Here is a 25,861-nt window from a genome sequence, read left to right on the forward strand (position 1 = left end):
AGCAGGTGATGCCTGGTACTGCTGCCGTCGCTCCGGCGACTCGCGATACTGCCCTGGCTTCGGTGGTAGCCTTGGTGCGGCCATGCTTTGCCGAGTGACTGTAGGTGCGCAGCAATTGTCTGCGTGTGGTGTGCACGCGCCTCTTGGCAAAAGGCAAAATTCACGAATATTGGTCGCAGAGGTCGGTGAAGGTAGCGCTTACAAGTACACACCGCGCACCCTAGCAGCTGCTTGTTCGGGCCGGAGCAATTGCGAGAGGATACGTACTGGGCTGATCGGTGGAAATACTCACGAGGCCTGGACTGAGACATCGAAAGTACACGCCGTTTGACGTTGCGGTGGTTGTTTAGCTGAATGGCCTGGCGCGCCGAGAGGCCGGAGCTGCGCGGGAGAGGAGCGACGTGCTCCACAAGTCTAGGGCAAGAGCACGTGACCCGCTGGCGCAAAGAGGTCAGCCGCACGCGTATTTGAGATAAATAATGTTTGAATATTCTTGGTTGTCGGTTTCGTAATTCCATAATTTTGATTTTAGATTGAAATCAAGGGAATCACGTGAATGATTCTGCTGGATGGCATATGTGATTTGAATAGGTGAGTCGTGAGTGCATCTTGAATCGTGAATCGTGAATCTTGAATCTCCTTGTGTCAAGAATGCTGGCGGGCAGGATCGCTGTCATACGGACAGCTCCAACCTACCTCCTGAAGCTGCTTTCTCCATATCGCCTCCATCGAAGGTTTTCAAGAGGTTGAACACACGGCTGCCATCTGCTCAGATTGGAAACGAGAGGCTTGCGCCAGCTTCGTAGCGAGCCTTGCTATGTCCACAGCTCTCGTTAGTCTCCGCAGTATCAGTGCGCTGGTCGGACCATCTTCGCGGCAAGTGTCGCCAAGCCGCAGTGTTCCTGAGCATTTCATTGGCCATTCCATTGCGCGAATTCCTGCGAGGATGTCAAGCTCCCTTGCTGATGGGACCTGCGTTCCTTGCAAAAAAGGTGCGCCCTCTCTGGCCCAAGAAGATGTCGAGAGCAAATTGCAACAGCTCAACAACGCATCTCGTGCGTTCGCATGGGATGCATCGCCGCTTAGTCAGTCTCCATCTCAAATCGCCTTGCAAAGGACGTTCAAGTTCCGGAATTTCAAGACCGCTCTCGCCTTCACAAATTCGGTCGGTGCCATTGCTGAGGAACAAAAGCATCATCCCCTGCTCGTGCTCGAATGGGGTAGCGTTCACGTTGCTTGGTGGACGCATGCGACAGGCGGTGTCAGTAACCATGCGCAAAAGTATGAGCTGCACGATTCTCAGGGTGGCTGACGTAAACGACATTCACTTCTACTACTCCGCTCATCAGCTCCACGACAACGACTTCATATGCGCAGCCAAGACATCGCAAATCGCTGATGATGCTGAGGGAATCAAGAAGTGATACAAATTACATTGCGACGGTAGCATGTATGCGCAGAAGGCGAACTGTTCGGACCGCGGCTGGGTCTGAGATATAATACAGACGACGTTTGGATCGCGACATTCGAGACATAGGGCGAGCGAAAGCCGTTACAGGGTCGAGACCCCGCGATCAGTCTCCAGCAATCACGAACGCAGCTACAGACCCAATTCAGCGATTCGAGGAAGCCGCAGTGCTAATTTGCTGTCGGACGAGGGACAGCTGTCCACACCAAATTGTGCCTCGCCTTGGCCCGCCAAGCATCGAGGATGAAGTGCTGATCGTGGGTGATCATCAGATCGCATGCTGTGCAGCGCCTCTTCTTCATCTCCTAGCTGAGTAGCGGAAGCTGTCATCCGATCGAAACTCTCTGCTAGCGTTGCGACCTCAAACCTTTTTGGGGACCCAAACGTCGGCTTTGCTGAAGCCTCCTCGGCGCCAGCGTTCTGACTTTCAAAGCCTTGACGGTAGTGTGGACCATATGGACTGCTAGGAGCGCAGGAGAAAGTAAACCACGTTTCGGATCTAGTCAGCCTGAGTGCTGCTTTGTTGGGCACGACGTAGGGGAAGGTGCTCGAAGCTGGGGTTGCAGTCGGTCCGAGTGGAAAGGAGAAACGCGAGCTTGCGCTGCTTCCAGAATGAGGAGGACGGCTCCTGGTGGAGTTGCTTCTTCCTGCTCTATGCCCAGGTAACAGCGCTGCTGGACGATCACTTTGAGGGTCTGGCAGCGTAGGCGCAGCGTGGGACCGCATTTCGGGCCGGTTGGCATATGGTAGCCTAGCGGCAGACCCCGCTTCGTACGGGCTCTGGCAGGAGTAGTGTCGTGCTGCAAGACGATGCGAGCGAAGGTGGTGCTCATCTGCACTGAAGCCATTCTGAGATAGAGGATATCCGGAAGAGGCGCATTTAATCATCGGCTCTGCCGCCGACCTGACGGCTCCTGTATCTTCGTTGCCATAGGAGCTAGCGTGGCCCTCCATGCCTTGGTTGAACCTTGCACCTTCTGGCAGGGAGTGTGACGGGCGGTGAGCCACTCCGTTCCGCCTCCTCACCTCTGGGCCGGCTGAACGGTGATGATCCCTTGACGGCGAGAGCTGCCCTGAAAACTTCACCCCACTGGCTTCCCCGACTCCTCCGGACACCCCTTGGCGCCGATGCTTTTGCCTCTGTTCATGCGGGCTGATGCCATGTCAGTGTTGCCACCCAAGTGAAGATTCACGGTTGTTTTGGCGTCAATCACCTACCTTGTTCTGAAAGAATACTTGGACTACATTCGGTCAAGCCAACGCAGCATCATCAGCGACGCTTTTGCGGGTCTTATCAACGACCGCTACACACCTTTCCGTGGGGAGAGGTGTAGCTCTCGTGCTACAGCGATTCTCTCTTCTGTTGAAGGAAAGTAGGTGCGTTCAAGAATCTTGTGCAGCACTATGGGGGGGAAGAAGAGTAGCCAAGTTAGGGTCGATCGAAAAGCGACGGGTTGTGCGATACTCACCGGCGCTTTGGCGGGCAGTGAGCAGTTTGCGTGGGCGTCTGTGGACCCCGTCATCCTCGCGTAGGAAGGGAAAGCGCGCTTCCACGTCAGCCCAGGCCCCGACGGGCTCGGGTGACACGGAGCGCGCCTCGCCAAACGTAGGCCAAGGAAATCGGTACGCAGGATCATGCGGCATGGTCGAAGGTAAGGGAGTGGAAGCCCACTTGCTAGATCGTGCGTACGATCCCGCTAGATCATCAGCTGCAGGGCCTACGGTATTGAGCATCATGGCGGCTGTAGAGGCTTCTTCCGAGCACAGGAACTTGTCACTTATGCCTGGGAATCACCTTTGGAGGTGTGGGCGGAATATGGCATGCACGGGTCAGACTGCGGGAGAGGATGTAGCTGGCTTTTCGAGGGAGACGTAGGTCGATGCAGGGGATATCTATGTAGATTTTAAAGCCAGGTCACATCATCTTTGCATAGAGCTCTGTCTGGGCCACGCCGGCATTCGGCATGAGCTCGACTTGAATGCCGTGGTCACCTATCGAATCCGCTCCTCTTGCTCTTTGACCTCCGATGACCTTTCATCGAAACAGGCCTGGTCTGCAAGCTCATTTCGTGAAATGTGAGGGCACGAACCGCACGCCGGGATAGGAGCTCTATGGCGGCTTGTGGGAGCTTATGGCGCTTCATGCTCTGAGTTCAGCGGGCGAGAATATTCTGTTGAGACGATCAAGGCTCATAGCAGGTTGATAAAGAGTCTTCAATAAGATTGCCTGACTCATTAACGAATCGAGACTTGGAAGATGAAATCATTTCGCAGAAGAGATGGACGACGTAAGTCGGAAATCGATGTCACTGGGACAAATGGGTTCCACAAGAGACTGGAATGAATTCCGACTTTCTTGATGACCAGACGCTCGGATCCCTGGGCAGCCACCCTTGGCAGGACCAGAGCAGCTGGATGGGGTGCAAAGGGCCGATTTCGCTCAAGTTCAGCGTCGTGAACCGCCGCTCATGAAGCGGGCACCGGCGCGATGACCTGCCTACGTGCTCGGCTCATTTCGAATGACCGTGTCGCTTTGAGATCAGCTGCCCAGACATAGCAAGGGCTCGCCCTGGTCCGCCAGGATTGCCAATCGTTCGCTATCGAAACCGCGCGGCCCGAGCCTGGGTGCCTGCTCTGATGAACAGGGGTGCTGGCAGAAGCGTGCGCTTCTGCCTTGTTGAGGGTTCAAATGGGAGCGCCTGTCACGCTGGCCCCGATCCCGCACGAGCCGACGCTGCGCAATGGAGTTTACTAACGCATCGCCTGTGCCTTGGGTCACAAGAGCTTGCGTTCGAACAAGGTGTGCTGCGAATGGGGCTCGAGGCCGCCAGGCTTGCAGAGCTGAGCTCTTCAGTGTCAATATTGGCGCGTGTCGAAAAGTTGCACGACCCTGCAGCAATCACTGATGCCATACTTTCTAAGAGGGGCGCCAGCTGCGCAAGGATGCAATGCGAGGGTCGCTGGAGTGAGGGAGGCCCTCGTCCCATCGATGCAGGGTCGACTTCATTTAGAGTCGAGGGGGCACAGACCGCGAGAGCTGCGAGCTTCATTTGCCGTCCGCGGCCATTGGCATCTTTGCAAACACTGATGCACAGGCGAGGCGAGGCTTTCGACCGCATCCATACTCCTAGGCAGACTCGCCAAGAGTCAACGGTCGGCAATGTGAAGTCGGAAGCCCGTTTATCCACAACATGTCGGGACGAGACCCGTGAGCCTAATGTTGGCTTTGGGACGCTGTTCAACTCTCGAGACTGCAGTTCCGTCTCGCTCCGGTCGTCTGACGTCCAGACAGCTCAAGTACTGCTTGCCAGTCAGCATGGCCTGTCCATGGTAATTTCACAATATTGATGTCTCGGGGACGCGGCGCTCATAGAACAACAGCGAAGGCTGGGAACCATGGATTTAGACTCGAATCGATCCCTATAGCTTCTGTCATTTCGCGCAAATCTGCCCGCGGCAAGTATCTGTATGCATCTAGTCGAGTCGCACAAGCCAAACAAGAGAGCCGTCATTGTCCAATTGTCTGGTTTCCAAATGAAGAGACCGTCTTGTCAAGTAGCCTGTCGTCAATGCAGGGCCAATCGCTATGGTCGAGGCTTACATAGTTGAGCGGGTCTGTGCATCATGCGATGTGTGCATGCACCTATTCATTCAGTTTGATTGATTCTTTGTCCACACCCTAATTCAATCTCAGTCACGAACGATGAAGTCGTGGATGGAGTTTGACGTGTCCGCGCGACGCGTCAATTAAACGTGCGCCATGCAGCGGAGACGCGTTGCGTCCTTTCGCACGTCACGCGCCTGCTGCTGCTGCTGCTCATACACAATCGTGAATCAAAATCACGACCAAGTCGTCATTATTGAGAGTCACAACAGACTGTAGTGGGTGCATACACGATTATTCTTGATTTCGTGATTGCTTCTGATGTGTGTACAGTACGCGAGTCAAATCGGTCGTCCAACACTCACACTCAGAGTCAAGACTCGTGTCTTACGACTGCTGTGACTCTTGACTGGTGAAGTTGATCACTGCTGCTGGCTTTCCGACAGGCAACACTCTTGACTCCTCCTGCAGCAGTATCGACAGCTCTCTCTCTCTCTAGAGGTCAAGCTCCCCTGCTTTAGCGGCACAAATCCTGCAGATCTCGTCAGCCATTGCGCCCGATAAAGCTGCCATAGAGCACAGCTGTAAGCTCGGAGATCCAGGGAAGGAACCCAAGAAGCGATCCTTCTCTGAAGCCACTTCGCCCGTCACATCGACTTGTTCGATCTGCTGCCAATTTCCGCACCACTCTCAGAGTTCACGGGCCGTCTGTCGATTTGACCAGCGCTGTAGACCGAGCCACAGCACGACTGCTTTGGTGACGTCAAGCATTCTCGACCGGACGTGCCGACCTTCGACATCTTCAACCTTGTTCTCCTCTGCTTTGCCGACCCTTCATCCCACGAGCACACGAGGTATCCTGCGCTCTGTCCGTGCTCATCAGTCGATCATGGCTCCAGGTCGTGCCGCAACAGCCGACAGCTTCTCGGCGACCCAACTGCGGGATGGCAAGGCTGTCACCGCGAGGCTGCTCTCGAGAGCATTGGGTATTCATCTCGATGAAGCACGGAAGTAAGTTCTGCTTCGTGGTTCATGGATTGATCACAGTCGGTGGTGCTGATCCAGCCCCCCTTCTACATGTCCTCTTCGCACTCGCGGCGCGCGCCAGAGAGCTAGCAAAGTACGCAGAGGCAAATGCGGAAGCGGTATGTGCTACATATCTCATAAGTGGCCGGTTGCGGCCGAGTCCGGCACAGAGATCAACTCATCATGTGAAGGAGGTTCATGAAAGTCGGCTCGAGGCAAGCTCATCTTCAGGGACTTCCCAGAGCGGCCAGAGGGGGTACGCCGAAGCAGTTTCTCGCACAGCTATGCTTCTGGTGCCGTCCGAAGAGCTATCAAGTGAGCAGAACGTAGCTGGCGAAGCTAAGAAGGTGGCTCGGGCGATCTCAATCGCGGTCCGACTGCTCCGTTTGCAGGCCGATTGAAATGCTGACACAAATCAATGACGCGCTTTCCTGTGCAGCGATCGGCTCGCGCTTCGATGGCGAGCTGTCGAAGCAGCTCTACTCGCTCTCGCCTGTGATCAAGAGGCGCGCATCGGAGCTTGGTGACGGCAAAGTTTCAGCTGCAGGTCTAGATCCAGCCACTATCTCCCAGCTGATATCACTTGGTGTGCAAGTGCGAGAGATCGGCCTTGACAATGTCAAACCGGATTTCGGATGCATTGCCCTAGATGGGGTTCAGCAGGTGCGTTGAATCATGGCACAAAATCTTGAACAGCGGCTAGGATGTGCTGAAAGCAAGCTCGGATTTTTTGGTCGTGCCCGGCAGGTAGAAGCCAAGTCTATGCCAGCAGGTCTCTCTGCGCCCTCCCATCCCAGCGTACAGAAAGCCACACTTGCTGCCCGCGCACCGAGCGCTACCATCAAGAAAGAGCAGACAGAGACAGGACTATCCACGAGCGCAGCTGCAAAGAAGGCGCCCGGCGGTCTGAGCTGGAGCAAGGCTAAGTGAGACTATGCGTAGCATCAACTTGATGCATGCGAAGCTCAGCTCAGATTCATTTCCCTTTCAGCAGACCCCAGCAGACCCCTTCAGCTGCATCAAAGAAACGGAAAGGGCTGTTACCGGACTCCGAAGACGACGATGAGTACGAGAGTCAAGATATGGACCAGTATGTTGAGGACGCCGAGGCCGCATCCCGGGATGCAGAACAAGAGAAGATCGGGTACTCGATGACCACAGGTGAGAGCGTGTACCTGCTCACTAATTGTAGTGAGACAGCGTCGCTGAAGTGACTTCATTCACGTCAGACGGGGACACAGAAATGGCTAGCGATCAGACAAAGGTGTTCAACATCGCAACGAGCTCCGCAAGCAAGACAGCCGAGCAACGACCAGCCACGCTTAGAAAGAAAAAGGAAGGTGGCAAGCGTGTAAAGAAGCAACGAGTGATTGTTCGAAAAGTCAAGACGAAGAATGCAAAGGGCTACACAGGTTGGTGTCGCTGATGTTGATGTATACATTCCTGCTTCTGCTGACCGCCCAAATCATGAATTGTGCCGTGCTCCAGAGATGAGGGAGGAGCAAGGCTACGAGTCGTACAGTACGCAAGAATCCGAGTCTGACGCGGACGTAGAAGCTTCAGTGAGCAAAAATGCGCCCGCAGAGGCTGTCGCCAAGACCACCAAAGCGAGGGACGTCGGCTCCGGCTCGAGCGTGAAGCCGCAAGCTCGGAATGAAGACCGACGGCCAGAGTCCAGTAGTTCGATTGAAGGAAGCAGCGCTGCTCAAGAAAGGCAGGGTCGTACTTTTGCCCCGCATGCGTCCGCCGCGACGAACACGACGCAGAACAGCGCTGCTAGCTCTGGCAACGCTAAGAAAAAGCCTGGGCAGCAAAAGCTGAGCGCTTTCTTCAGCAAGCCCAAGTGAATGCAACGTCTTGCAGTGTGGGGATGCCATGGCAAACTTGATTCGGTTGTCACGCGATGCGTCTGTTTCACGCAAAGGTGAGTGAAGGGGACAACAATCGCCGGGCTTCTCTTTGCCGTTCGGACTGTGAGGTCTGGACCAGACATTCAGAACTTTCCAAGACGCTCGAGAGAAACAGCTGGCCTTGATGGTACATTTAAGGCGTTCTTTGATGTCCCAGAACGGCTGCGCAGCATCAGTGAACTGCTGAGGTAGACTTTCCTCAGCAACACAGCGAGACGTCCCTGCAGCGGATCGAATGTGCGCGTCTTGATGACCGAACGACTGATAAAGCCCTGCCGGCCTTTGTGGCTTCCTGAAGAGCAAGAGTGGACCCACATTGCGATCCTGAAGCGCGATTCGAGGAGGTGCGAAAGCGCTGCTGCTCTCCTAGTCTGGCTTGTCGTGAACTTCATCTTCGGACCATGTGACTTTGACCACTAGCGAGCAGCCGTCGCATTGAACGAGCAAGCCTTGCTTCGCAATGTCGTGCGTAGTGGAATCCATAGCTTGTTCGAGCCGATCAGCTCTGACGGCATAGCGATTGCCGCACCTGCATGGATGCGCAAAGCGCGGTGCAGCTGGATGGAGAACGTCTGCGTCTTGTTGCTCCAGCAGCTCGAACGCATCGATATCGATGACAGCTGAGATACGCGATTCTGCCCGCTTTGAGGACGCAGCATTGCAAAGGGTCTGGTGAATGTCGAGCTGGATGTCGTAATCGATTTTGCTTTGAGGGTCGCTCAGCACCGAGTAAGCATGGGTCAGTGCTCTAATGCGAGCGTCCGACTCGGAGGTGCGGCCTGTAGCAAGGCGATCAGGATGATGCTAGTCATGTTGTCGCATCGTCAGCTCTCCCATCCAGCTGCAAGTCTTCTAGTCGTTCGAGCCAGCTCACCAATTTGGCTTGGGCCAGATATGCAGCTCGGACATCGTATGATGATGCACCTCTTTCAACCCCAAGCAGCTTGTAAAAGTCCTCGTCTCTTTGACTCATCTCATCGTCGCCGACCTCCCTGCGATGTGGACGCCTTAGTGAAGGATAAACAAGACGAAATCTGACCAAGAGGGCGCAACGCTATCGAGGCAGGAGAGTTGTGAGTGCGTACGAGAAGAGAAAGGTTCCCTTGTCGTTTGGGCACTGTTCGCCCTGTCCACGCCAGAACCATATTCACATTAGACAAGGGCCGATTACGGCAAAAAGTCGAAGCAAGCAAAACAAAGGTCACGTGACGGTCTTTTTTGCACCTGAGTTGCGCCGCGTTACCGCGCGGCCGTCATGAGTAGGCCGTCTTTTCAGCCCGCGCGAAGATTTCTCTATGGCTCTTCTCTTTCCACCAACAACGCCCCCCCCCCATGCTGCCCCAGGCATTGACCATCCACCAGCGGTGTCTGACAGGCAGCGAGCAGTCGTTCGCGTACAGCTCATGAACGGGGTGGCGCTAGAACAAGCGACCAATCCGTTCCTCCTTTTCCAACTTTCAAGCACCTCGTTCAGGCGCGCTCTACGCGCGGGGCTCTTAATTGGTCCTGCTGCACTTGGGGCCGCGTTTGGGATGAGGTGTGGGAAAGGGAGGGACCATGGTTAGGTTCTCGCTGGGGACGCTGGGCAGCGCGACGCTCAAATCTCATCCACGACGTCGTGCAATATCAGCTCCCCAACACACCCGTTACTGGACACTCGGGATTGTACCCGATAGAAGCATCTTGAACAACATTCTTCTAGACGATCGAGAGTTCGCTTGAATCGAGAGTCCACTCGCGATCACGACTTGAAGACTCTGGTATCAGTTGCGACGAGCGCGGAAAGTGCAAGTTCAGTGAAGAGTACTCGTAATCATGATGGCTATGTAATTCCTAGCATGTATACGTTGCAGGTGCGGCAACAGTTGTGATGGATCAAGATGCGATCGAGCTGCGCATCAGCTCGGATGTTTGTCGGTCCTCAGCTCCTACCATATAGCGCTGTCCCGCTACCAGGAGGGTGGCGATGTGAGCACTCATAGCAGCGCGGAGTCTCCTTGCGCCTTGCCACGTATCTTGTCCTTGCTGACAAGGCCGAATTCGCGACGTTTTGAGACTCAAGAAGATTGTATATCTGCAATCGATGCGAGTCCAGCCCACGCGAACAGCCACGCTCGACTCGAGTCGCGATCGAGTCTCGATCGTGGCAGCCCCTTTGCGTGAGACCGATAAATGTGAGATCCGAGTCGCACTTGTCGCGGTCGTTCAGAGACTGAGGGCTCGATCCCTTATCTCACCCATGATAGCAGCATCATGGAGCAAGTCTTGTCAAGCATCAAGATCATAATTACCAGCAGTCAAGTGTCATGGGGTACGTGTCTCCCTGAGACGAGGGATGGTGCCTGCACCACGCAGATATGAAATTTGAATGAGTGAATGATGGGTCATGATCGATTGTTGCGACGAAGCTGGCTGAGCGGCAGCAATAACAAGATAGCACCGACCCTTGTGGCTGAATACGCGCACACCTTGGGTGCAAGCTTCATCATGCACTCGATCGTGAATGCAAGCGAGCTCTTTGCAGAGTCTTGACGAGCAGCCGAGCAGACCGGGTCATGCGCAGATGCTTCCTCTGCCGACGTCGTCCGGGAGCATTTTTCCATATGCGATAAGCTCCCCAAGCGACTCGCTGATCTCCATCGTGAAGTCAAATAGCTATAGACTCGTCAGTTTTGCAGCCTCGTCCCGCTGCATGCCGGCCGGCACCCGACGTGCGATGCCCGCACACTTTGTGCTGACTATAGCTGCGCCAAGCTACATAGGTCGTCGTCAATGATGCTGCGTGGCGGACCTGATGAACGCTCAAATCCATCTGTCGACGCTCCCCGCCGTGGGTTGAGACATGCAGGCACCCACATTGCGGCCATTCGTTCCAATGAAACGATCTCGGTGCCGCGTTGACGCCATACGAGGCAATTTCGAGTTCGTCATGATGACGCAAAAGTCGTAATAAGCGACCAGCAGCAGCACTCGTCGTGACTGCGTATCCAGGCGGGCGTTTCTCCTCTGCGAGCGTGTACCGCCAATCATGAATCCGCGCACATGAATCACCTTGCGACGACACACGGACACAACTTTCCGTGATCCACACCTTGGCACTCTGACTTGATGACGATTTGTCCTGCGTCACAGATGATAGCAAAGCAATCTAAAACCCCTCATTGCTCTCGGTCGGGACGCGTGGCTGACAGGGGGTGAGTTGTGAGTCAGCGTCGTGAGTGTGAGCTAGTCTGCTGCGTGGCGGCCAGGGCGATGATGCGAATGATCCATGACTCAAGATTCAAAAATTGAGAATCCCGGAGCGCGGATGCTCGATCGACTGCGATATGAAAGTGCATGGGCAAAATTGCATGGAGACGACGATGCAACATTCGTGACTCTCTGATGAGAGTCAAGTCTGAGAGTCGGATGAGTCGTGAGTCTGACAAGATGCGCCAAGCTCGACCTGAATCTTGAGAAACACCAACGTCACGAATGGTCGAGAGCCTTTTTTTTTTTCTTCTTCTCCTTTTGTGTGACGATACCTTTTGCATGTATGCGATCCACATCACGATCCCATGATGGTTGATGTCTGAGGACGTAAGCCGAGGTGCATGCGCTAGCGTCATTTTCTTCCGAAGCTTGGCCGAGCACCCGGCAGCGGGATCGATCGAGCTTCGCGGCTCATCTCAATGCTGGCGGCTCTCATTGTGCCCTTCCCGCGGTCTGCTCCCGCGCTCGCCCCTTTGCTGGCTGTGCAGAATGACCACAGCGTGCGGCACGCGACGCGCGCGCGCTGTGCGTTCTCCTGCGGCCGGGGATGTGCGCGCATTTAGCACCTCACCTGCCTATACACCGCTAGTGGCCATTGCGATGACGCTGCGTTTGGTGGGTTTGAGCCTGAACCAAAACATCGTTTTACCGCCTTGCCACAGGGCAATTTAGGCTCCACAGCAGCAGCAGCAGCAGCAGCAGCAGCAGCAGCAGCAGCAGCAGCGTTGATGTTTCCGGTATCACCTTTGCGCAGAATTGGTGAGTCAGTGGGAACGAGGCGAAGCGCGCGAGAGCGAGAATCGCAGGCTATAGGTCGCATCTCGGCCGGCCATCTCATCCGTCTCATGCCTACCTCTTTCAATGTATAGAGACAGGTATACCCCACAAACTTCCTGGACGGCACCAAACCTCTTTGGAGTTTGTCGAGAGCGCGCCCTGCGGCAGGTAGGTCTTGGCTCCAGCAGGAACACTCACGACTGCTGGTCGCTTTGTCTGCCTCTGCCGTTGCAATTTGTGGAGAAAGTGGGCTGGTCTGCTGCTGCTGCTGCTGCTGCTGCTGCTGCTGCTGCTGCTGCTGCGAAAAGTCAGGGACGAGACTAGCGAGGGCATCTGGGGTTTGCCCTGCATCTGCAGCATACAGCACACGGTCGATTACGGATGTGGACCATGAGCGTGCATGGTACGACTTTGAGAGCAGCAAGTCCCCCTCTTCGTGGCATATAAAGAACGCACCCGGATGGACAAGGAAAATCCCCAGGCATGACCCACAATCAAGCCGCTTCCTGCTCTTACCCTCCCCCTTCCGCGTCAACGTCCAAAGCCCGCCGCTCCACTTCTTCGATCTCGAGTGACCGCAGTGAATTAGCCGACACTCATCCTTTGCTCGCTCCGACGACGTCCAACTACACCATGACTGGGGAGCTCGCGCCTTCCACTGGGCCCGTCGTGGGCGACCAGCGCAAGTTCAGCAAAGCGAATTTACGACCGCTGATCTTTTGCAGCATCGCTGTAGTAGGTGCGGTCCTCTACGGCTATGATGGGTGAGTGGGAACGGTGCACGCCCATGCTCATCGCCGTTCCGCTGAACTCCTATGTCGACTTTTCCAATTATTGCAGAACGTACTTCAGCGCCATTCTGGAGATGAGGAAGTTCAAAGAGGATTTTGGTACAGTCATCGACGACATGGGAACCATCGACATTACGTCCTCTCAACGATCCCTTCTAGCCTCCATCGTCCAGGCGGGCGAGTTCTGCGGAGCGCTCGCAAGCGCACCCATCGGCGACTTTGCCGGACGCAAAGGTGGCTTCATCAGTGCTGGTAGTCTCGTTGCTTTGGGCACTGTGCTGCAGATGGTCCACACCGGCAGCATTCCCCTCATGACCGTCGGACGGCTCGTTCTCGGCGCAGGAGTCGGTGTCATTTCTGCGACGACTAGTCGTGAGTAGACGCGCCTCATCAATGCCCAAGTGTTGATGTTCATCTCAAGCATCATGATCACTTTCACGCGCGTATCGCAGCCTACCTCAGCGAAATTGCTCCCGTCTCTCTTCGTGGCCCTGTCGTGTCCGCATGGCAGCTCATGCTTGCCATTGGTCAAGTCATCGGAGCCGGTGTTGGTCTAGGCACAAGGGACATGGACAATTGTGAGTGCTACGATGCGGCTGGAGCAAGGAGGTGTCACAGACGCTGACACAGCGTCCTTCGCTCGGACACTGCCTTCGCAGCCTGGTCTTACCGCATTCCGATCATTCTCAACTTGGCCATCGTGGCCATTCTCATGTTCGGCATCATCTTTGTCTGCCCAGAATCCCCTCGTTGGCTCATCAACAAGGGTCGCGACGAGCAAGCGCGAGCAGCTCTTCGACGTATCCACAAGGGCCAAGACGACCCCAACAAGGTGGTGGACCTAGAATTCTCCAATTTCTACCAGGCGCGACAAGATGAGATCGCCTCCCAGGGTGAAGGTGGCTGGCTTACGCTGTTCAAGAGCAAGCATGACCGGAGGCGTCTCGCAATGGTCATCGGCGTGCTCATCTGCCAGCAGATAAGGTGAGTCCGCTGCCACCTGAGCACCGTCAAGGACGCATCCAGGCACTCACATCCCTTGCTGGCCTTCCGTCTCTTTCTGCGCGTTTGCCCCACAGCGGAGTGAGTGGCACGTGAAAAGCCTTTAAATCTTCCCTTAAAAGTTGTGCTGACCCCTTGTCTAATTCCGCTCTCAGATTCAAATCGTCTTCAGCTACTCCGCCGTCCTCATTGCCAGCTTATCGCCAAACTTTGACGGGATTCTAGTCAACATCATCTACACGATCGTCGAGGTGGTTGGAGTACTCGTCGCCTTCTTGCTGGTGGACCGTTTCGGCAGGCGACCACTGCTTTTATGGACCAGCGTTCCGATGGTGATCAGTCTCCTCATTGCCGCTGCTCTGGGATCCCTCAACGACCGCAGCGACAATCAGAACCGTGCCATCGCCGCCATGTTCGGCATCTTTGTCTTTGCCTTCAACAACGCTTGGTGAGTGTAGGTGCGCAAGTAAGTCTTTGACGCTTGCGACATCGGCTGACGTGCGACTCGCATCGCCACAGGGGTCCCTTGGCTTGGGTCTGCGCATCCGAGCTATCTACTGGTGGGCAGAAGCAAAAGATCATGGCTGTCGGCTCTGCATGCTTCTGGATCTCTGCTTGGGCAGTCACCTTCACTCTGCCTTACCTCTTTGATGAAGGCGAGGCGAACCTTGGCTTCAGGGTCGGCTACATCTACTGTGAGTTCAATCCACCTCGCTCGAATAGCGCATGGTGTATTCTGACGCGTGATCTTCTCACCTTGAAAACCTCCAGGCGTCGGTGGTCTTATTGCCGCGTGGTATGTCTGGACTTTCATCCCCGAGACGTGAGTAGTGCAGGGCATGCAAGCACACATCATTCGTCCTTGCCATGTACTTACCAGTACTATGTGTTTGCTCTTATCCACTTATCCCCTAGGTTCGGCCGCACTTTGGAGGAGATTCAACAGATGATTCAGAATGACGTTCCCACCCGCAAGTGGACCTCTTACGTCACCCACTTTGAGGGCACGACTTGGAACAACGATGTGGCTCGCGATGGAACGAGCAGAAACTCTGCCGACAAGGCCGGAAGTCTGGACGTCAAGCCCGACCAGCAGGCAACTCAGGTCCTCGACGCCTGATTGTGCCAGAACAACAGGCCGGAAGTTTGGACGTCAAGCCCGACCAGCAGGCAACTCAGGTCCTCGACGCCTATTTGTGCCAGAACAACACGCACAAAAGTCCGGGGATCACGGCTCACTCGCGGGACACTTCCATAGACGAGGCATGTACTTTATCACGACACGATCTTGCAAATCGACAGATGATTACGACACGGGCAGTGTGAAAGGCAGGGGCAGTTTCGAAAGGCGCTTGATCGACGAAACGAGAAGCGCGAGTCGAATGGTGCCATTCTCAAAGGACGGTCAGTTGTCGGGGATCTGGTTGATATCAGACACGTGTTTAGGTTCACTGCCGTTGAGGCCTCCTCGAAGACGCCTGCTAGCAGCGTAGACGCCCTTGCGCAGTCTGTTGAGTGATCCGAGAGGCTTGTGAGCTTCCAACCCGTACCAGGGATTGATGATCAATTCCTGCTCGTGGAAGCGGACGCGATGAATGGCAAAGCTTTCTTGAGGAGGAATGTTGAGCTTTGCGACTGTCACGAAGGGGTACTTGTCCTCGTCCCATCCGTTCCTGTTGTCCTCTACTGCTTGCTCTTGAATGTTCTCCAACAGCTGAACTTGGAAATCGTACGTCGCTTCGTTGGACTTGTAGTACTCTTGCAACCAGTCCCTGAGGATAGTGTTGCCCTTGTGCTCCGGCTTCACCTCCCTCTTGGCGGCTTCTTGAGCAGCAGAGCTTGGCACCAGACGATGCTTGGCGACATATTCCCCATGCCTAAAAGCCGATTGGCTGTACTGAACTTGAGAAACCAAATGGATGTTGGGTATATGATTACGAGAATCTTGCACTTCGTAATCGTCCCTCTTCTTTAGCTCCCCATCCAGCTCCTTTGCATCGTGTCCGTGCTCAAGTCTAAGAGCCAAAATGTCTCTGCAGACTCGAGCAGTACCGAGCTCGATGGCTGGAGCGCTGTTGAACTCGAAATCTTGCGTCTTTGCATCCACGTCCCCCAGCTTGGCACCTTCCACGCCGAATATCTTGAGGCCTATTCCGCGTGGCTGTGGAACCCTATCGTCGATCAGGTCCGTCGTCTCGGTACTGTAACGCAGGTGCACCTGATACGTTCCGCTCTTGGAGAAGAAACCTTGCGCGTACTCTGAAGGGGGCGTCGAAGCATCTGGAGAAGGAACAGTGATGGTGCCTTTGACCACTCCTTGCGTCTTGACGTGCGTACCGCTAAAGGCTCGGCGATGACACTCGAACACTCGGCGTTGAGATTCGTTGATCTGTTCCTCTACTTGCTTGATCAGATTCTCCTCCTCCGCAGTCGACTTTGAGTCCACTCCCTGCCGTTGGCGAGGAAAGAAGAGGAGGCGTCGGTGAGAGCGGATTAGAGCAAAGCCAGCAACACTCACCGGGGCATCCCATCTGATGAATCTGGCAGAGCTACTGGTCATGCTTGGAGGAATGTCTTTTTGCGGTGCGGAGATCTCTCCGGTTCTGGAGATGATGCAGTAGTAGTATCTCTTTCAGACCTCGGATGGCGGAAGAAGCTTGCGTGGATTTGTCGTGATTCAAGGCGTGTCACGATGAGGTAGATTCACGATTGCTGTTCCCCTCCCTCATGACGACTCGCCTATTGGAGCGCTGCTGATGAATGCCGAACCGCTCGTTGGTCGGCGAACCCCACACGGAATCGGGATTCATTCAGTGATTATCCTCCGATATATTCGACTCCCAAGCCACCAGGAAAAGAGAAGGAGCAGGACCCTGTGCTGCAGGTGTTTCGTATGCCTCCACATCGCGGGTCGGATTAGTTGTGATTTTCGAGTCTACATCGGGGCAACCAGCACGAATCACGTGACCGACTCATACCGGCTTGCGTCTTGATTGTGACTGTTGTGATTGTTCAGGGCAAAATCAGCAAGCGTGGCAGTCAGAAACCGTGAGCTTAGCAAGGGTCATCAGCACCCAGTCAATCGAGTCCTCAATTGGTTCATTTAGAAAGCATTCGTGATTGTCTTTTCTTGCCAGGCGAAGTGTGCCTGAACGCATGACAGAGAGCAGATTTGGTGCAAGAACACACACTCTTGACCAAGTATCTACGTTCGCGCGGGAAGCGTCCCTCCAGCACGGTTCCCAAGCGAGTCCCGGAGGTAGAGAGAGGTTCGCGCAGGTCGCTCACCCACGACTGCCATTCATCTTGAGGATCGTGGAGTCGTGTCGCTCATCTTACGCCCAATACTCTCACTCTCCAATCAGCCGTGAATGCTGGATGGGACCATTTACGATTCGATCGCAGCTGTACTCCCACGACTGCACGCTGTTACCCCCGAGGCTCCATGTGGACAAAAGGCATCTATCATCAGCATCGCGCTTGGATTAGCATAGCTAGCTATCTTATAGCTTTGAAGGCACCGCTTGCAAACGCGTATACGTGTGGCTTGCGGCGAGCGCCGCGCTGCATGCGCCGCCCCGCCCGCCTAGCTGCATGCAGCGGCGGCGATCCTGCTGCAACATCAAGCCCGCGCGGTTGAGCCAGAGCACCACCAAATATATAAACAGCGCCGCGCTTCTGAAGACGCCGCGCGGCGGGCTTTTGTCCTCTCCGCGACACGATTGACTGATACCAAGCAACAGCAGCAGCAGCGCGCGAGGGCAGGAGGTTGATGCATGCATGGATGGATCGAGGCGCGAACGCGCGCGTATCCCATCTAATGCATGCCTGAGTACGCGCGGTGCCTTGATTCGCTCCTTTCTCCGTGCGAACTTTATTGATGCTCGCGGCTTGGCTCGCTTATACAATCGCTGTTTTGTGACGGCTAGAGCTAGCTTGCTCTGCCTGGCATCTTGGCGAAGCGCCACTTTGGGAGGACAAAGAAGGCCTGAATCATGTTTCCCGGTCGTCCAGCCCCGGCTCCTTTATTGAGCGCTCAGCCACTTTGCTTGTCGAGCGGACGCATCCGCAATGGTGCACGCAGGAATCGGACTGGCCAACAGCTTGTACGTATTGTGTCGCCGAGCGCCTCGCAAAGTTCCTCTACTGATGGCCCCGCGCGTAGCCGTCGAGGAATAGCTTGGAAGAGCTGCTCGAGCCTCGCATTCTCAACTTGTAGAAGAAAGGACTGACGATTGACGACTCGCGACTGTTTGTCCCTTTGAATCTTTGCTGGGAGCGCCTCAACGCGTCAGCGGCCGGACGCTGCATGTTGCACGCACGGCGCTCCCTCCGACGCGCGCCCCCACCGCGTGACTTGCTCTCTCCGCGCAGCAGCCCTTCTCTGCGGAGCTTTCCTCTCTGCCGCGCTTTTGCTGAGCTGCATTCGATTCGCGCACTCTTGATTGCGAGCCCTCCGGCGGCGGGGGAGCTTGCAAACATAGCACGTCGTCACCACTCACTGTGCTTGTCTAGCGCATCGTTCGGCGCACCTCGACCAGGGTTTGGCGATCGGACAACGGGGAAGCGCCAAATACTGGACCGCGCGGCCTGTTACTCTGCCCACTGCGCTGAATAGACCAGTCAAGACTTGCTCGCGTTCCGGCATGCGACGCAAGATCATGCGCAAGCTATACTCGAGACTGCGTGATGGCGAAGGAGGTGAAGAGTCAAGCCACACGAGCATCGAGAACCGCGTGGTCTTGTGAGGTGTCAAGATTCATCCTCGCTGCTCGCATGCATGGACGGCATTGTCGAGGTGGATTCGAGCTGTGTCCCGATGCCCCCTTGCTTCGACCCCTCATCGTCATGGATTTGGCGCGGATGCTTCAAATATCCGCATGCACACCATCCAAAGGGTCGTCCATCGACTTTAGCGTCGATGTTTGCCTTTCGTAGCGTGTCTCTCCTCCCTCTCTCTCCTTCTTCGCTTGCTCTGCACAAGTCCAGCACCAGCGTTTGCAGGTGGAGCTGCGCAGCCAAGCATCTCCCACGCTGGAAAGCTTGCGCATGCTGCCTTGCAGCTTTTCATTGTGGCTTGCCACGAATCGCACCTCAAGTCGAACGTCGTGAGTATCAAACAGGCGTGCTGATGCGGTCGAATGGCTCTTTGTGGGCCTCGTGTGAGCACACCGGTCAATGTTGTGCCTGCAGCTCGATTGACCGTGCCTACATCTCTCCCATGTGATGGAATCAACAGAGCTCCATTGCGGACGAGCCGCTTCTTGCGAGGCATCACACTCTGCCAAAGTTACGAAGGGCCTAGACGGCTGCTCAGCGCTTGGTCCCCTCGCTCGCTGCTCACTTGCCCGGTGCAATCACGGCAGCCAATCACCTGGAAGGCAGACTCGCATCTGCTCGCTCCACAATATCACAGCACGTTCAGCAACAACGGCGATAATCATACAAGGCACATTGTCTCTCTATAATAGTCTGCAGTCTCTCGTCTAGTACCTTGCTCCGTCGCGGAGGTTCAAGACGTTCCAGCGCTGAGTACCCTCTCGAAGAATACAAAAGGACATTTCTCGCGACTCGAATCATACCATACCTTGTCTCTCTAATCAGCGCCTTCCATTTTCCGGCACCAAGCACCTCAGCTAATCCTCACCATGCTCCATCAACGTGCTCGTGCGTGCGGCCTTTGGGTTTCACTCGGCCTACTTGCTTGCGTTTCCCGAGTCAGCACATCACCGATTGCCCAGCTCGTTCGGCCCTCTCATGACACTAATGACCTCTCACACGTCGCTCTCGAGCGATCAACTTCCGAGACATCGTCCGCAAACATCCTCGACGCTCGCGACGACTGCTCCGATGGACCTCGAATATCCACCTCCATGGGACAAATCGCAGGGGCATCGGTAGCGGATGGCAGAGCCCAGCGCTTCACCTTGCCTTATGCTCAACCGCCTGTGGGATCTTTGCGCTTCGCAAATCCCCTAAACATCGTATCTTTTGGAACGGCGTCGTCCGTCTATGATGCTTCGAACCTTCCTCCACGATGCTACCAGTACGGAGAGGATGTGCGCGGTGGCACCGAGCCGTCGGAGGACTGCCTGTACTCGATCGTCTACAAGCCTACCAACGCAAAGCATGGCGACAAGCTTCCAGTATTGGTGTGTATATGCGTCCGCCTGGACTTTGTACGATGCTGCTGATCGCTTGCCTATATCTCCTCCCTCAGGTGTGGGTCCACGGCGGTAGTGGCATTGGTGGCGGCGCTACCAACGCCGGTCTGGACGGTTCCAACCTTGCCACGAGCCGAAATGTGATCGTCGTCGTTCTTCAGTACCGTCTCGGCCTCTTTGGCTGGCTTCAAACCTCGGCATTGGTTGACGAAAGCAACGGTGGAGCACCAAACGGCACCAAGGTCTCCGGAAACATGGCTTTCCGAGACGTAGTCTCTGCCCTGCAACAACTTCGATCGGTTGCGCGCTCCTTCGGCGGAGATCCCAAGCTGGTGACGCTTATTGGACAAAGCAGCGGTGCTCAGCTCATTCGCTCGCTGCTAACTTTGCCCGTCGCTGCTCCACTTTTCCAACGCGCCATTCTCATTTCGGACACGGAGGACTACGGGCCAGCGACTCAAGCTCAAGCCAACACACTCGGAGACTACGCTCTCAAAGCTCTTGGCTGCACCGATCTGGCTTGTGCACGTGCTAAAGACAAGGATGACATTCTCAATGTCAGCTACGACACCTACTCAACTGTCCCTTTGGCCGACGGCTCAATCGCGGGCGGGACACCATGGAGACCCACGCTCGGCAAGTATCTCCCAAGCGGTATCGAGGTGGGCAAAGGCTTTCCCAAGCCGGTCATCCTCAGCACCGTGGCCAACGAAGCAGGCACTGTGGCTGGCAGCCTATTTGAACCGTCCACCCTCAACCCGGGACAAAATCTGAGCGCGCAAGGCTCCATCATTACTCTGCGACAAGGCAATGCGCCTCTTCCGATCGGACAAGCTTTGAACTTGATCTTCAACCAGAACCGAGGTGTGCTGGCAACCAACGTTGCAGCATATTCTCCTGGTAGTCCGAGCAGCTTCCGCGTTCCATCGGCTGGTGCGGATGACGCTCCGCGCAAGCTCTTCGAAGAGATTGCGACGGATGGATTGTGGAGATGCGCCACCCAACGCAACGCTCGCACCCTGGCTTCCAACAGTCACGGCAAAGGCATCTGGCTGGAGCAGCGCAACATTGGCGCTCGCTACCCGTCCAATGAGGGCGTCGACTACTGCGAAGCTGCAGGCACCGTCTGTCACGAGGATGACATTTACCTCATCTTTGGTACCACGCCTTCGCCTACTGATGCGCAACAGAAAGCCAGCTCAGAGATTCAGGCCAGGTACTCGGCGTTTGCACGGACCGGCAACCCGAATGTCATTGGCAAGACTATATGGACGCAGGTGGGAGACGGCAATGATATCGATCTGCTCGTCTACGATGACCAGGGCAACTCTAGCGCCCAAAAAGGCCAGAGAACGAGCGCTTGCAACAGCAACGACGCTTGGGGCTCTAGAGTCAAATTTGACTGGCAGATCTACTCGTACTGATCCCATATCCTCTGCTTACCCGCTCGGTTTCCCTCTTCTCCTGCGGATGCACCTCTTTCTGAAATACCACATCATACAATACCAGGTCTGACGTCTGACTTTGCACAACGCGTCAAGCATGTCATCGTGCGATGCACAGCGCAAACTTGAAAATGTTTATGGTGGTAGAAAGAGGCACACATCTTGATACATGATGAGAGGGGCGACCAAATTTGATGCGTGTGGCGTTCAAGGTGGTCATAAACGTGAGAGCTTGCCGAACAATTTGTCACGCTCGCCCCCCCTGTATGCGGAAAGCACCAAGAGCAGGTGGGTGATCGTCGCGACGGGTATCGCCGAAGAGCGCTGCGTAGTCACGAACGGCCGAAGTATGGGACTCGTCGTTGCTGTGAGACTTTGAGACGTCGTCGTCGCTTCCCGTGCCTTCTCGAACCCAGTTCCTGTCGATGTTCCACGCGTCTTGATCGCTTTCTGTCTCGGGCCTGGTCCGCCTCCACTGTTCCGCATCGATCCAGCCTATCCAGCTCTCGTCGCCAAATCCGCCTACTCTGTACACCCTTTGCACCTCGAACCTGACAAACTTGGCCAGGTGAGGAGAGTCTGAACCGGGTACCCAGTGCGAAGCGTCGGGATGATGATGCGTGAAGCATTTTTGGGACGAAGGGATCTGGGAAGAGGGAACGTCTTGCATTGTACCGAAGAGGGTCAGTCGTTGTTTGGAAGGCATTCCTTTTCGCCAGGATGAACGAGAGGGTTGCCAGGTCCCTCGAGAGGTCTCGAAGCGCGGATCAGGATCGGTAGGATCGGCCGATGGTTCAATGGAGAGCGTGCCTCGACGAGCGGGCGTATTCAGCACGTTGCGCCAATTTTGAGAGCTGCGAAGTGTGAGGGATAGGACGTTTGGGTCGCCGACAGTCATGAGTGTTTGAAACACCAATTGGCTCGGATCAACAGAAGGGTGTGCACACGCTCACACTGGTAGTGCTAGGAATAGCAGATCGCCATTGTCGTAGCAAGGAGCAAAGTACTCGGGACCGCTCAGCGCTCGCCCTGCCAATTCCTTGGGTTCGTAGTCTGAAGCGTAGACAGTGCTCAATGTGGCCACTCCGAATGTGCTCTGGTCGACCAGCAGATTTCGAGCTTGCTGAATGGCCTGCGAAGCCGTCTCTCTGGTCGTCGAGGCTGAAGCAGAAGAAGCCCTGATGGGGTATGAGGCGATAATGAGAAAGATGGAAGCTAGAATGTGGGATGATGAGAGGTGCATTGTGAGCGTAGGCCTAACGTGCACAGCAGCCGAGCCGATAGCTGTGTGGTGGTGGTGTTTGGTGGTTGTGGTGTCCAGTCACTTTGCGTGGGGAGCGCGCAGTACAGTGCAGGGAACAATGAGTTGCGAGGTGGACAAATTATGAAGAGGTCGGTTCGAGCCAAGAGAATTTCGCGATTGTGAGTTGATTATGAGATCCAGAATGCACCACTTGAGCCTCACCACCTGGTTGAGCAGCAGCAGGTCGTGACTCTTGATGACTCGTAGCTTTGTGAGCTCGCAAGCCACGATCGATCGAGTGGAGGGAGGCCTACGCAGTCCACGCTCGCAAATCAGTTATCGTGCTTATTGTTGCCCAAACCAGACTTGAAAGCTAAGTTTCGGACTCACACTCTTGATTCATTCTCATAATCAACATTCATTTCCCCGCCTGTACGTCGCATTCTGTTCTCCGAATCGGCCACTCGAGAGGAGAGGCAAAAAATCAAACCAGTATTCAAACCACGTGACTTGATCATCCCAGTCGGTGCATTTGGTGAGCACGGACCTCACAGCACCACGCAGAATTGAACGTACGACAGTCGATCAAGCGTGAATCATCAGGGTTCATGATCTACCTTGCTCCCTTACGGACATCCATTCATCACTTCTTTACCAAGCCTCACAGCATCCCGCGTCGCATGACAGTCACAAGCGTGCATAGCGATCTGCATTCTACAGATCGACAGCGCCCGCACTAGCCATTGACCCAACGTCATGTCACAGCCGGTCCAGACTGGCGGAAGCTTGTCGGAGCTGGACACAACTGGAGCTACGCAGGCATCGGCCTCTACGTGAGTCATTGTTGCTGCTATGTCCGGCGCTCGTCCTCCCACACTCTTTGAAATGACACTCTGCTTTTCTTTTGTTGCCGTGCATCACTCAGCGCTCGACCAGATGCGCATACACAGCGGTACGATCGTCAGCTTCGACTCTGGGCATCAAGCGGTCAACGTTCGCTCGAATCCTCCAACATCCTTTGCGTTGGTAGCTCTTCACTAGCTTGTGCCATCTTGAAGAACCTCATCTTGCCCGGCATTGGTACCTTTACGATTGTGGACGATGCCAGGGTAACCCAGGCAGATCTGGGCGTCAGCTTCTTTCTGGAAGAGGAGTGCATAGGGAGGAGTAGAGCGGCTGAGCACACACGATTCTTATTAGAGCTCAATCCGCAAGTCAAAGGCCATGCTGTGCAGTTGGTGAGGGTCGAGCGCGAACGGGCCACTTAGCGGCGCTGGTCTGGCTGACACCTGCCACAAAACCATCTCACAGCCTCCTTCACAACTTCTCTCCTCCTCCTCATCCCTCGTTACTTCTGCTACGCTAGTGCTCCTCATCAACCAGCCCGGCTTTGTGTCGGACGCCATTGCAGATGCTGTGTGGCAGCGTGGAGTAGCAGCTGTGCCTGTTCTAGCCGTCAGAGAATCTGGCTTCGTTGGTGAAGTGAGGGCGCAGATCAGAGAGGCAGGCGGTGAGTACAAGCTTCGAATGCCTCCAGAGCACTCAATTCGTCGCGACTTACGCAGATTCGCGTGGTCGCGGTGCTCCAAAATAGTCATAGAGACGCACCCGACCTCCACAGACGACTTGAGACTGGCCCTCCCTTGGCCTGAGCTCGCCGCATTTGCTACCAACTACGCAATCGATCCGTCCGACAGCCATTCCTATGCGCATATACCCTACATCGTCCTCTTGCTACGAGCCATTGAGTCTTGGAAAGAGAAGGTCAGTGTGGTCTGGACTCAATCTCGGGTGTTCTCGTTCTCACTTGCGCTCGTCATTCCTACAGAATGGACCGCCCCCAAAGTCTTCGGACCGGAAAGCGTTCGCAGCACATATTGATGCAAGCAGAGTGGCTGAAGCTGAAGGCGAAAATTTCGACGAGGCGCATGCGGCACTTGGAACCCATGTCTGGAGAGCATTCACTGCACCTCCTGTTCCTGATGACGTGCGGAAGCTGTTCGAGGACCCAGCTTGCCACAGCGTTGGACCGCAAGTGAGCATTCCGCTTCGCAGCGAGCAGAATGGCATGGCGCAGCGCTGATATGCCTATCTCCTCGAATCATAGTCCTCCAATTTTTGGTTGCTTCTGCATGCGCTCCGATCCTTTGTCCAAGCCGAAGCTTCATCTCCAATCCCAGGCGGTGCTGGCCTTCTGCCGCTGCCAGGAAGTCTTCCAGACCTTAAAGCACTCTCGACGACCTACGTCGAGCTCTCAAATCTATACCGCCGCAAAGCGAAGGCAGACCTGGAGCTGCTCAAGCTGCATTTGGCACAGACCTTACGTACGGCTGGAGTGCCATCAGATGCGATTTCGAGCGAGGAGGTAGAGAGATTTGCTAAGCTTGCTGGACACGTGAGACTGGTCAGAGGTCGCAAGCTGAGCGAGCAGCGAAGTGCGCCTAACAAGGAATCGGTCTGTGAGTGTGATACGCATCCCCTTTGGGCGTATCTTGCTCTGCTCTGCTCACAACCTCGCGGTTCCTCCTTGCGGCTCCGTAGTGATGGCACTTCAAGACCCGGTCAATCCAGTAGTCGTGCCTCATGCTCTCGCATTTCTAGCTTCAGATCGCTTCTACGCATCACACGGTCGTCTACCCGGGGCCTCCAGGGCCTACACTAGCTTGGTCCATGGAGATGCTCCGTCCAACTACTTTCCCCAAATTCACAACGAGTCCTCTTCGAACGGTCTGGGCTCGTCTCAAGAGAGAGCAAACAAGAGGCAGAAGAGCGACGAGCCAGAAGATGAGGACGAAGAGCTAGTTGCGAACGATGTGGCCGTCTTGAAGGGCATCGCCAAAGAGTTGGCGCAAAGTCTGGGGGTTGATGACGATGAATTATTAGAGAAGGTCGAGCAGGCAGCCCATGAAATGTGAGTGAACCAACCGGCTGGCCGGGATTCGCATTGCGACTTTTCGCTTGACCTGCGCAGCGACGGCTGACGGAAACATGAATCGCCTCGTCTCACAGCGTGCGCTCTGCTCACAGCGGCTTACCTTCGACGTCGGCTTTGCTGGGCGGTGTGGCAGCACAAGAGGCGATCAAACTGATCACGCGTCAGTACCTGCCGATCGACAACACTTCCATCTATGACGGCATACAACAAGCCATTGGTACCTTCAACTTGTAGAGTCAGCAGT

At 55.2% G+C, this 25,861-nt stretch overlaps 11 protein-coding genes across 11 annotated transcripts; 6 read left to right on the forward strand and 5 right to left on the reverse strand.

The window, feature by feature from the left end:
- Positions 1-946: 946 nt before the first annotated feature.
- IE81DRAFT_288919 (pterin-4-alpha-carbinolamine dehydratase) lies at positions 947-1,424 on the forward strand (the record flags this gene model as incomplete). The annotated part of the gene is made up of 2 exons (XM_025511795.1): positions 947-1,261; positions 1,350-1,424. 2 exons carry the CDS (start codon positions 947-949, stop codon positions 1,422-1,424), a joined length of 390 nt encoding a protein of 129 aa, XP_025370415.1.
- A 176-nt stretch (positions 1,425-1,600) lies between these two features.
- Positions 1,601-3,205, reverse strand: IE81DRAFT_346667 (hypothetical protein; the record flags this gene model as incomplete). The annotated part of the gene is made up of 4 exons (XM_025516064.1): positions 1,601-2,608; positions 2,687-2,709; positions 2,781-2,870; positions 2,938-3,205. 4 exons carry the CDS (start codon positions 3,203-3,205, stop codon positions 1,601-1,603), a joined length of 1,389 nt encoding a protein of 462 aa, XP_025370416.1.
- Positions 3,206-5,725: 2,520 nt separating this feature from the next.
- IE81DRAFT_93352 (hypothetical protein) lies at positions 5,726-8,018 on the forward strand. The gene is made up of 7 exons (XM_025517754.1): positions 5,726-6,083; positions 6,181-6,413; positions 6,538-6,761; positions 6,846-7,024; positions 7,093-7,259; positions 7,328-7,510; positions 7,587-8,018. The coding sequence occupies exons 1-7, from the start codon at positions 5,962-5,964 to the stop codon at positions 7,943-7,945; spliced, it is 1,467 nt and encodes a 488-aa protein (XP_025370417.1). The 5' UTR covers positions 5,726-5,961; the 3' UTR covers positions 7,946-8,018.
- Positions 8,019-8,159: 141 nt separating this feature from the next.
- On the reverse strand, positions 8,160-9,104 carry IE81DRAFT_93359 (DnaJ-domain-containing protein). The gene is made up of 2 exons (XM_025517755.1): positions 8,883-9,104; positions 8,160-8,812 (listed from the first exon to the last, which is right to left on the reverse strand). The coding sequence occupies exons 1-2, from the start codon at positions 8,979-8,981 to the stop codon at positions 8,375-8,377; spliced, it is 537 nt and encodes a 178-aa protein (XP_025370418.1). The 5' UTR covers positions 8,982-9,104; the 3' UTR covers positions 8,160-8,374.
- A 3,566-nt stretch (positions 9,105-12,670) lies between these two features.
- On the forward strand, positions 12,671-14,950 carry IE81DRAFT_288924 (general substrate transporter; the record flags this gene model as incomplete). The annotated part of the gene is made up of 9 exons (XM_025511796.1): positions 12,671-12,801; positions 12,878-13,200; positions 13,281-13,406; positions 13,488-13,812; positions 13,908-13,911; positions 13,986-14,278; positions 14,350-14,525; positions 14,602-14,653; positions 14,746-14,950. 9 exons carry the CDS (start codon positions 12,671-12,673, stop codon positions 14,948-14,950), a joined length of 1,635 nt encoding a protein of 544 aa, XP_025370419.1.
- Positions 14,951-15,081: 131 nt separating this feature from the next.
- IE81DRAFT_322552 (hypothetical protein) lies at positions 15,082-16,658 on the reverse strand. Its single transcript, XM_025513671.1, has 2 exons — positions 16,349-16,658; positions 15,082-16,279 (listed from the first exon to the last, which is right to left on the reverse strand). The coding sequence occupies exons 1-2, from the start codon at positions 16,388-16,390 to the stop codon at positions 15,236-15,238; spliced, it is 1,086 nt and encodes a 361-aa protein (XP_025370420.1). The 5' UTR covers positions 16,391-16,658; the 3' UTR covers positions 15,082-15,235.
- Positions 16,659-17,667: 1,009 nt separating this feature from the next.
- On the reverse strand, positions 17,668-18,511 carry IE81DRAFT_322553 (hypothetical protein). Its single transcript, XM_025513672.1, has 2 exons — positions 18,333-18,511; positions 17,668-18,098 (listed from the first exon to the last, which is right to left on the reverse strand). Exons 1-2 carry the CDS (start codon positions 18,476-18,478, stop codon positions 17,867-17,869), a joined length of 378 nt encoding a protein of 125 aa, XP_025370421.1. The 5' UTR covers positions 18,479-18,511; the 3' UTR covers positions 17,668-17,866.
- On the forward strand, positions 18,462-19,594 carry IE81DRAFT_93478 (hypothetical protein). The gene is made up of 2 exons (XM_025517756.1): positions 18,462-18,938; positions 19,070-19,594. Exons 1-2 carry the CDS (start codon positions 18,611-18,613, stop codon positions 19,318-19,320), a joined length of 579 nt encoding a protein of 192 aa, XP_025370422.1. The 5' UTR covers positions 18,462-18,610; the 3' UTR covers positions 19,321-19,594.
- Positions 19,595-19,703: 109 nt separating this feature from the next.
- On the forward strand, positions 19,704-21,418 carry IE81DRAFT_334179 (alpha/beta-hydrolase; the record flags this gene model as incomplete). Its single annotated transcript, XM_025515403.1, has 2 exons — positions 19,704-19,982; positions 20,051-21,418. The coding sequence occupies 2 exons, from the start codon at positions 19,704-19,706 to the stop codon at positions 21,416-21,418; spliced, it is 1,647 nt and encodes a 548-aa protein (XP_025370423.1).
- An 81-nt stretch (positions 21,419-21,499) lies between these two features.
- Positions 21,500-23,048, reverse strand: IE81DRAFT_312331 (hypothetical protein). Its single transcript, XM_025512455.1, has 2 exons — positions 22,393-23,048; positions 21,500-22,293 (listed from the first exon to the last, which is right to left on the reverse strand). Exons 1-2 carry the CDS (start codon positions 22,680-22,682, stop codon positions 21,687-21,689), a joined length of 897 nt encoding a protein of 298 aa, XP_025370424.1. The 5' UTR covers positions 22,683-23,048; the 3' UTR covers positions 21,500-21,686.
- A 557-nt stretch (positions 23,049-23,605) lies between these two features.
- On the forward strand, positions 23,606-25,851 carry IE81DRAFT_288928 (hypothetical protein; the record flags this gene model as incomplete). The annotated part of the gene is made up of 7 exons (XM_025511797.1): positions 23,606-23,920; positions 23,994-24,192; positions 24,277-24,452; positions 24,511-24,717; positions 24,790-25,141; positions 25,224-25,593; positions 25,692-25,851. Coding segments are annotated over 7 exons (1,779 nt in total), but the record flags the coding sequence as incomplete, so codon positions are not given.
- Between the last annotated feature and the right edge of the window lie 10 nt (positions 25,852-25,861).

Source organism: Ceraceosorus guamensis, assembly GCF_003144195.1.
Source record: "Ceraceosorus guamensis strain MCA 4658 unplaced genomic scaffold IE81scaffold_21, whole genome shotgun sequence".
Taxonomy (NCBI): Eukaryota; Fungi; Basidiomycota; class Exobasidiomycetes; order Ceraceosorales; family Ceraceosoraceae; genus Ceraceosorus; species Ceraceosorus guamensis.

What these genes read in the sequence shown, in the direction of transcription:
- IE81DRAFT_322552 (XM_025513671.1), bottom strand. Translation starts at nt 16,390, where the DNA reads ATGACCAGTAGCTCTGCCAGATTCATCAGATGGGATGCCCCG. An exon ending in TCATCAGATGGGATGCCCCG is followed by an intron (nt 16,280 to 16,348) that starts GTGAGTGTTGCT and finishes CGCCAACGGCAG; the next exon opens with GGAGTGGACTCAAAGTCGAC.
- IE81DRAFT_93478 (XM_025517756.1), top strand. Translation starts at nt 18,611, where the DNA reads ATGGACGGCATTGTCGAGGTGGATTCGAGCTGTGTCCCGATGCCCCCT. An exon ending in CGCACCTCAAGTCGAACGTC is followed by an intron (nt 18,939 to 19,069) that starts GTGAGTATCAAA and finishes TGGAATCAACAG; the next exon opens with AGCTCCATTGCGGACGAGCC.
- IE81DRAFT_93352 (XM_025517754.1), top strand. Translation starts at nt 5,962, where the DNA reads ATGGCTCCAGGTCGTGCCGCAACAGCCGACAGCTTCTCGGCGACCCAA. An exon ending in CCCTAGATGGGGTTCAGCAG is followed by an intron (nt 6,762 to 6,845) that starts GTGCGTTGAATC and finishes CGTGCCCGGCAG; the next exon opens with GTAGAAGCCAAGTCTATGCC. An exon ending in GAATGCAAAGGGCTACACAG is followed by an intron (nt 7,511 to 7,586) that starts GTTGGTGTCGCT and finishes GCCGTGCTCCAG; the next exon opens with AGATGAGGGAGGAGCAAGGC.
- IE81DRAFT_312331 (XM_025512455.1), bottom strand. Translation starts at nt 22,682, where the DNA reads ATGCACCTCTCATCATCCCACATTCTAGCTTCCATCTTTCTCATTATC. An exon ending in CTATTCCTAGCACTACCAGT is followed by an intron (nt 22,294 to 22,392) that starts GTGAGCGTGTGC and finishes CACACTTCGCAG; the next exon opens with CTCTCAAAATTGGCGCAACG.
- IE81DRAFT_322553 (XM_025513672.1), bottom strand. Translation starts at nt 18,478, where the DNA reads ATGCCGGAACGCGAGCAAGTCTTGACTGGTCTATTCAGCGCAGTGGGC. An exon ending in CGATGCGCTAGACAAGCACA is followed by an intron (nt 18,099 to 18,332) that starts GTGAGTGGTGAC and finishes GCTCCCAGCAAA; the next exon opens with GATTCAAAGGGACAAACAGT.
- IE81DRAFT_93359 (XM_025517755.1), bottom strand. Translation starts at nt 8,981, where the DNA reads ATGAGTCAAAGAGACGAGGACTTTTACAAGCTGCTTGGGGTTGAAAGA. An exon ending in ATCTGGCCCAAGCCAAATTG is followed by an intron (nt 8,813 to 8,882) that starts GTGAGCTGGCTC and finishes CAACATGACTAG; the next exon opens with CATCATCCTGATCGCCTTGC.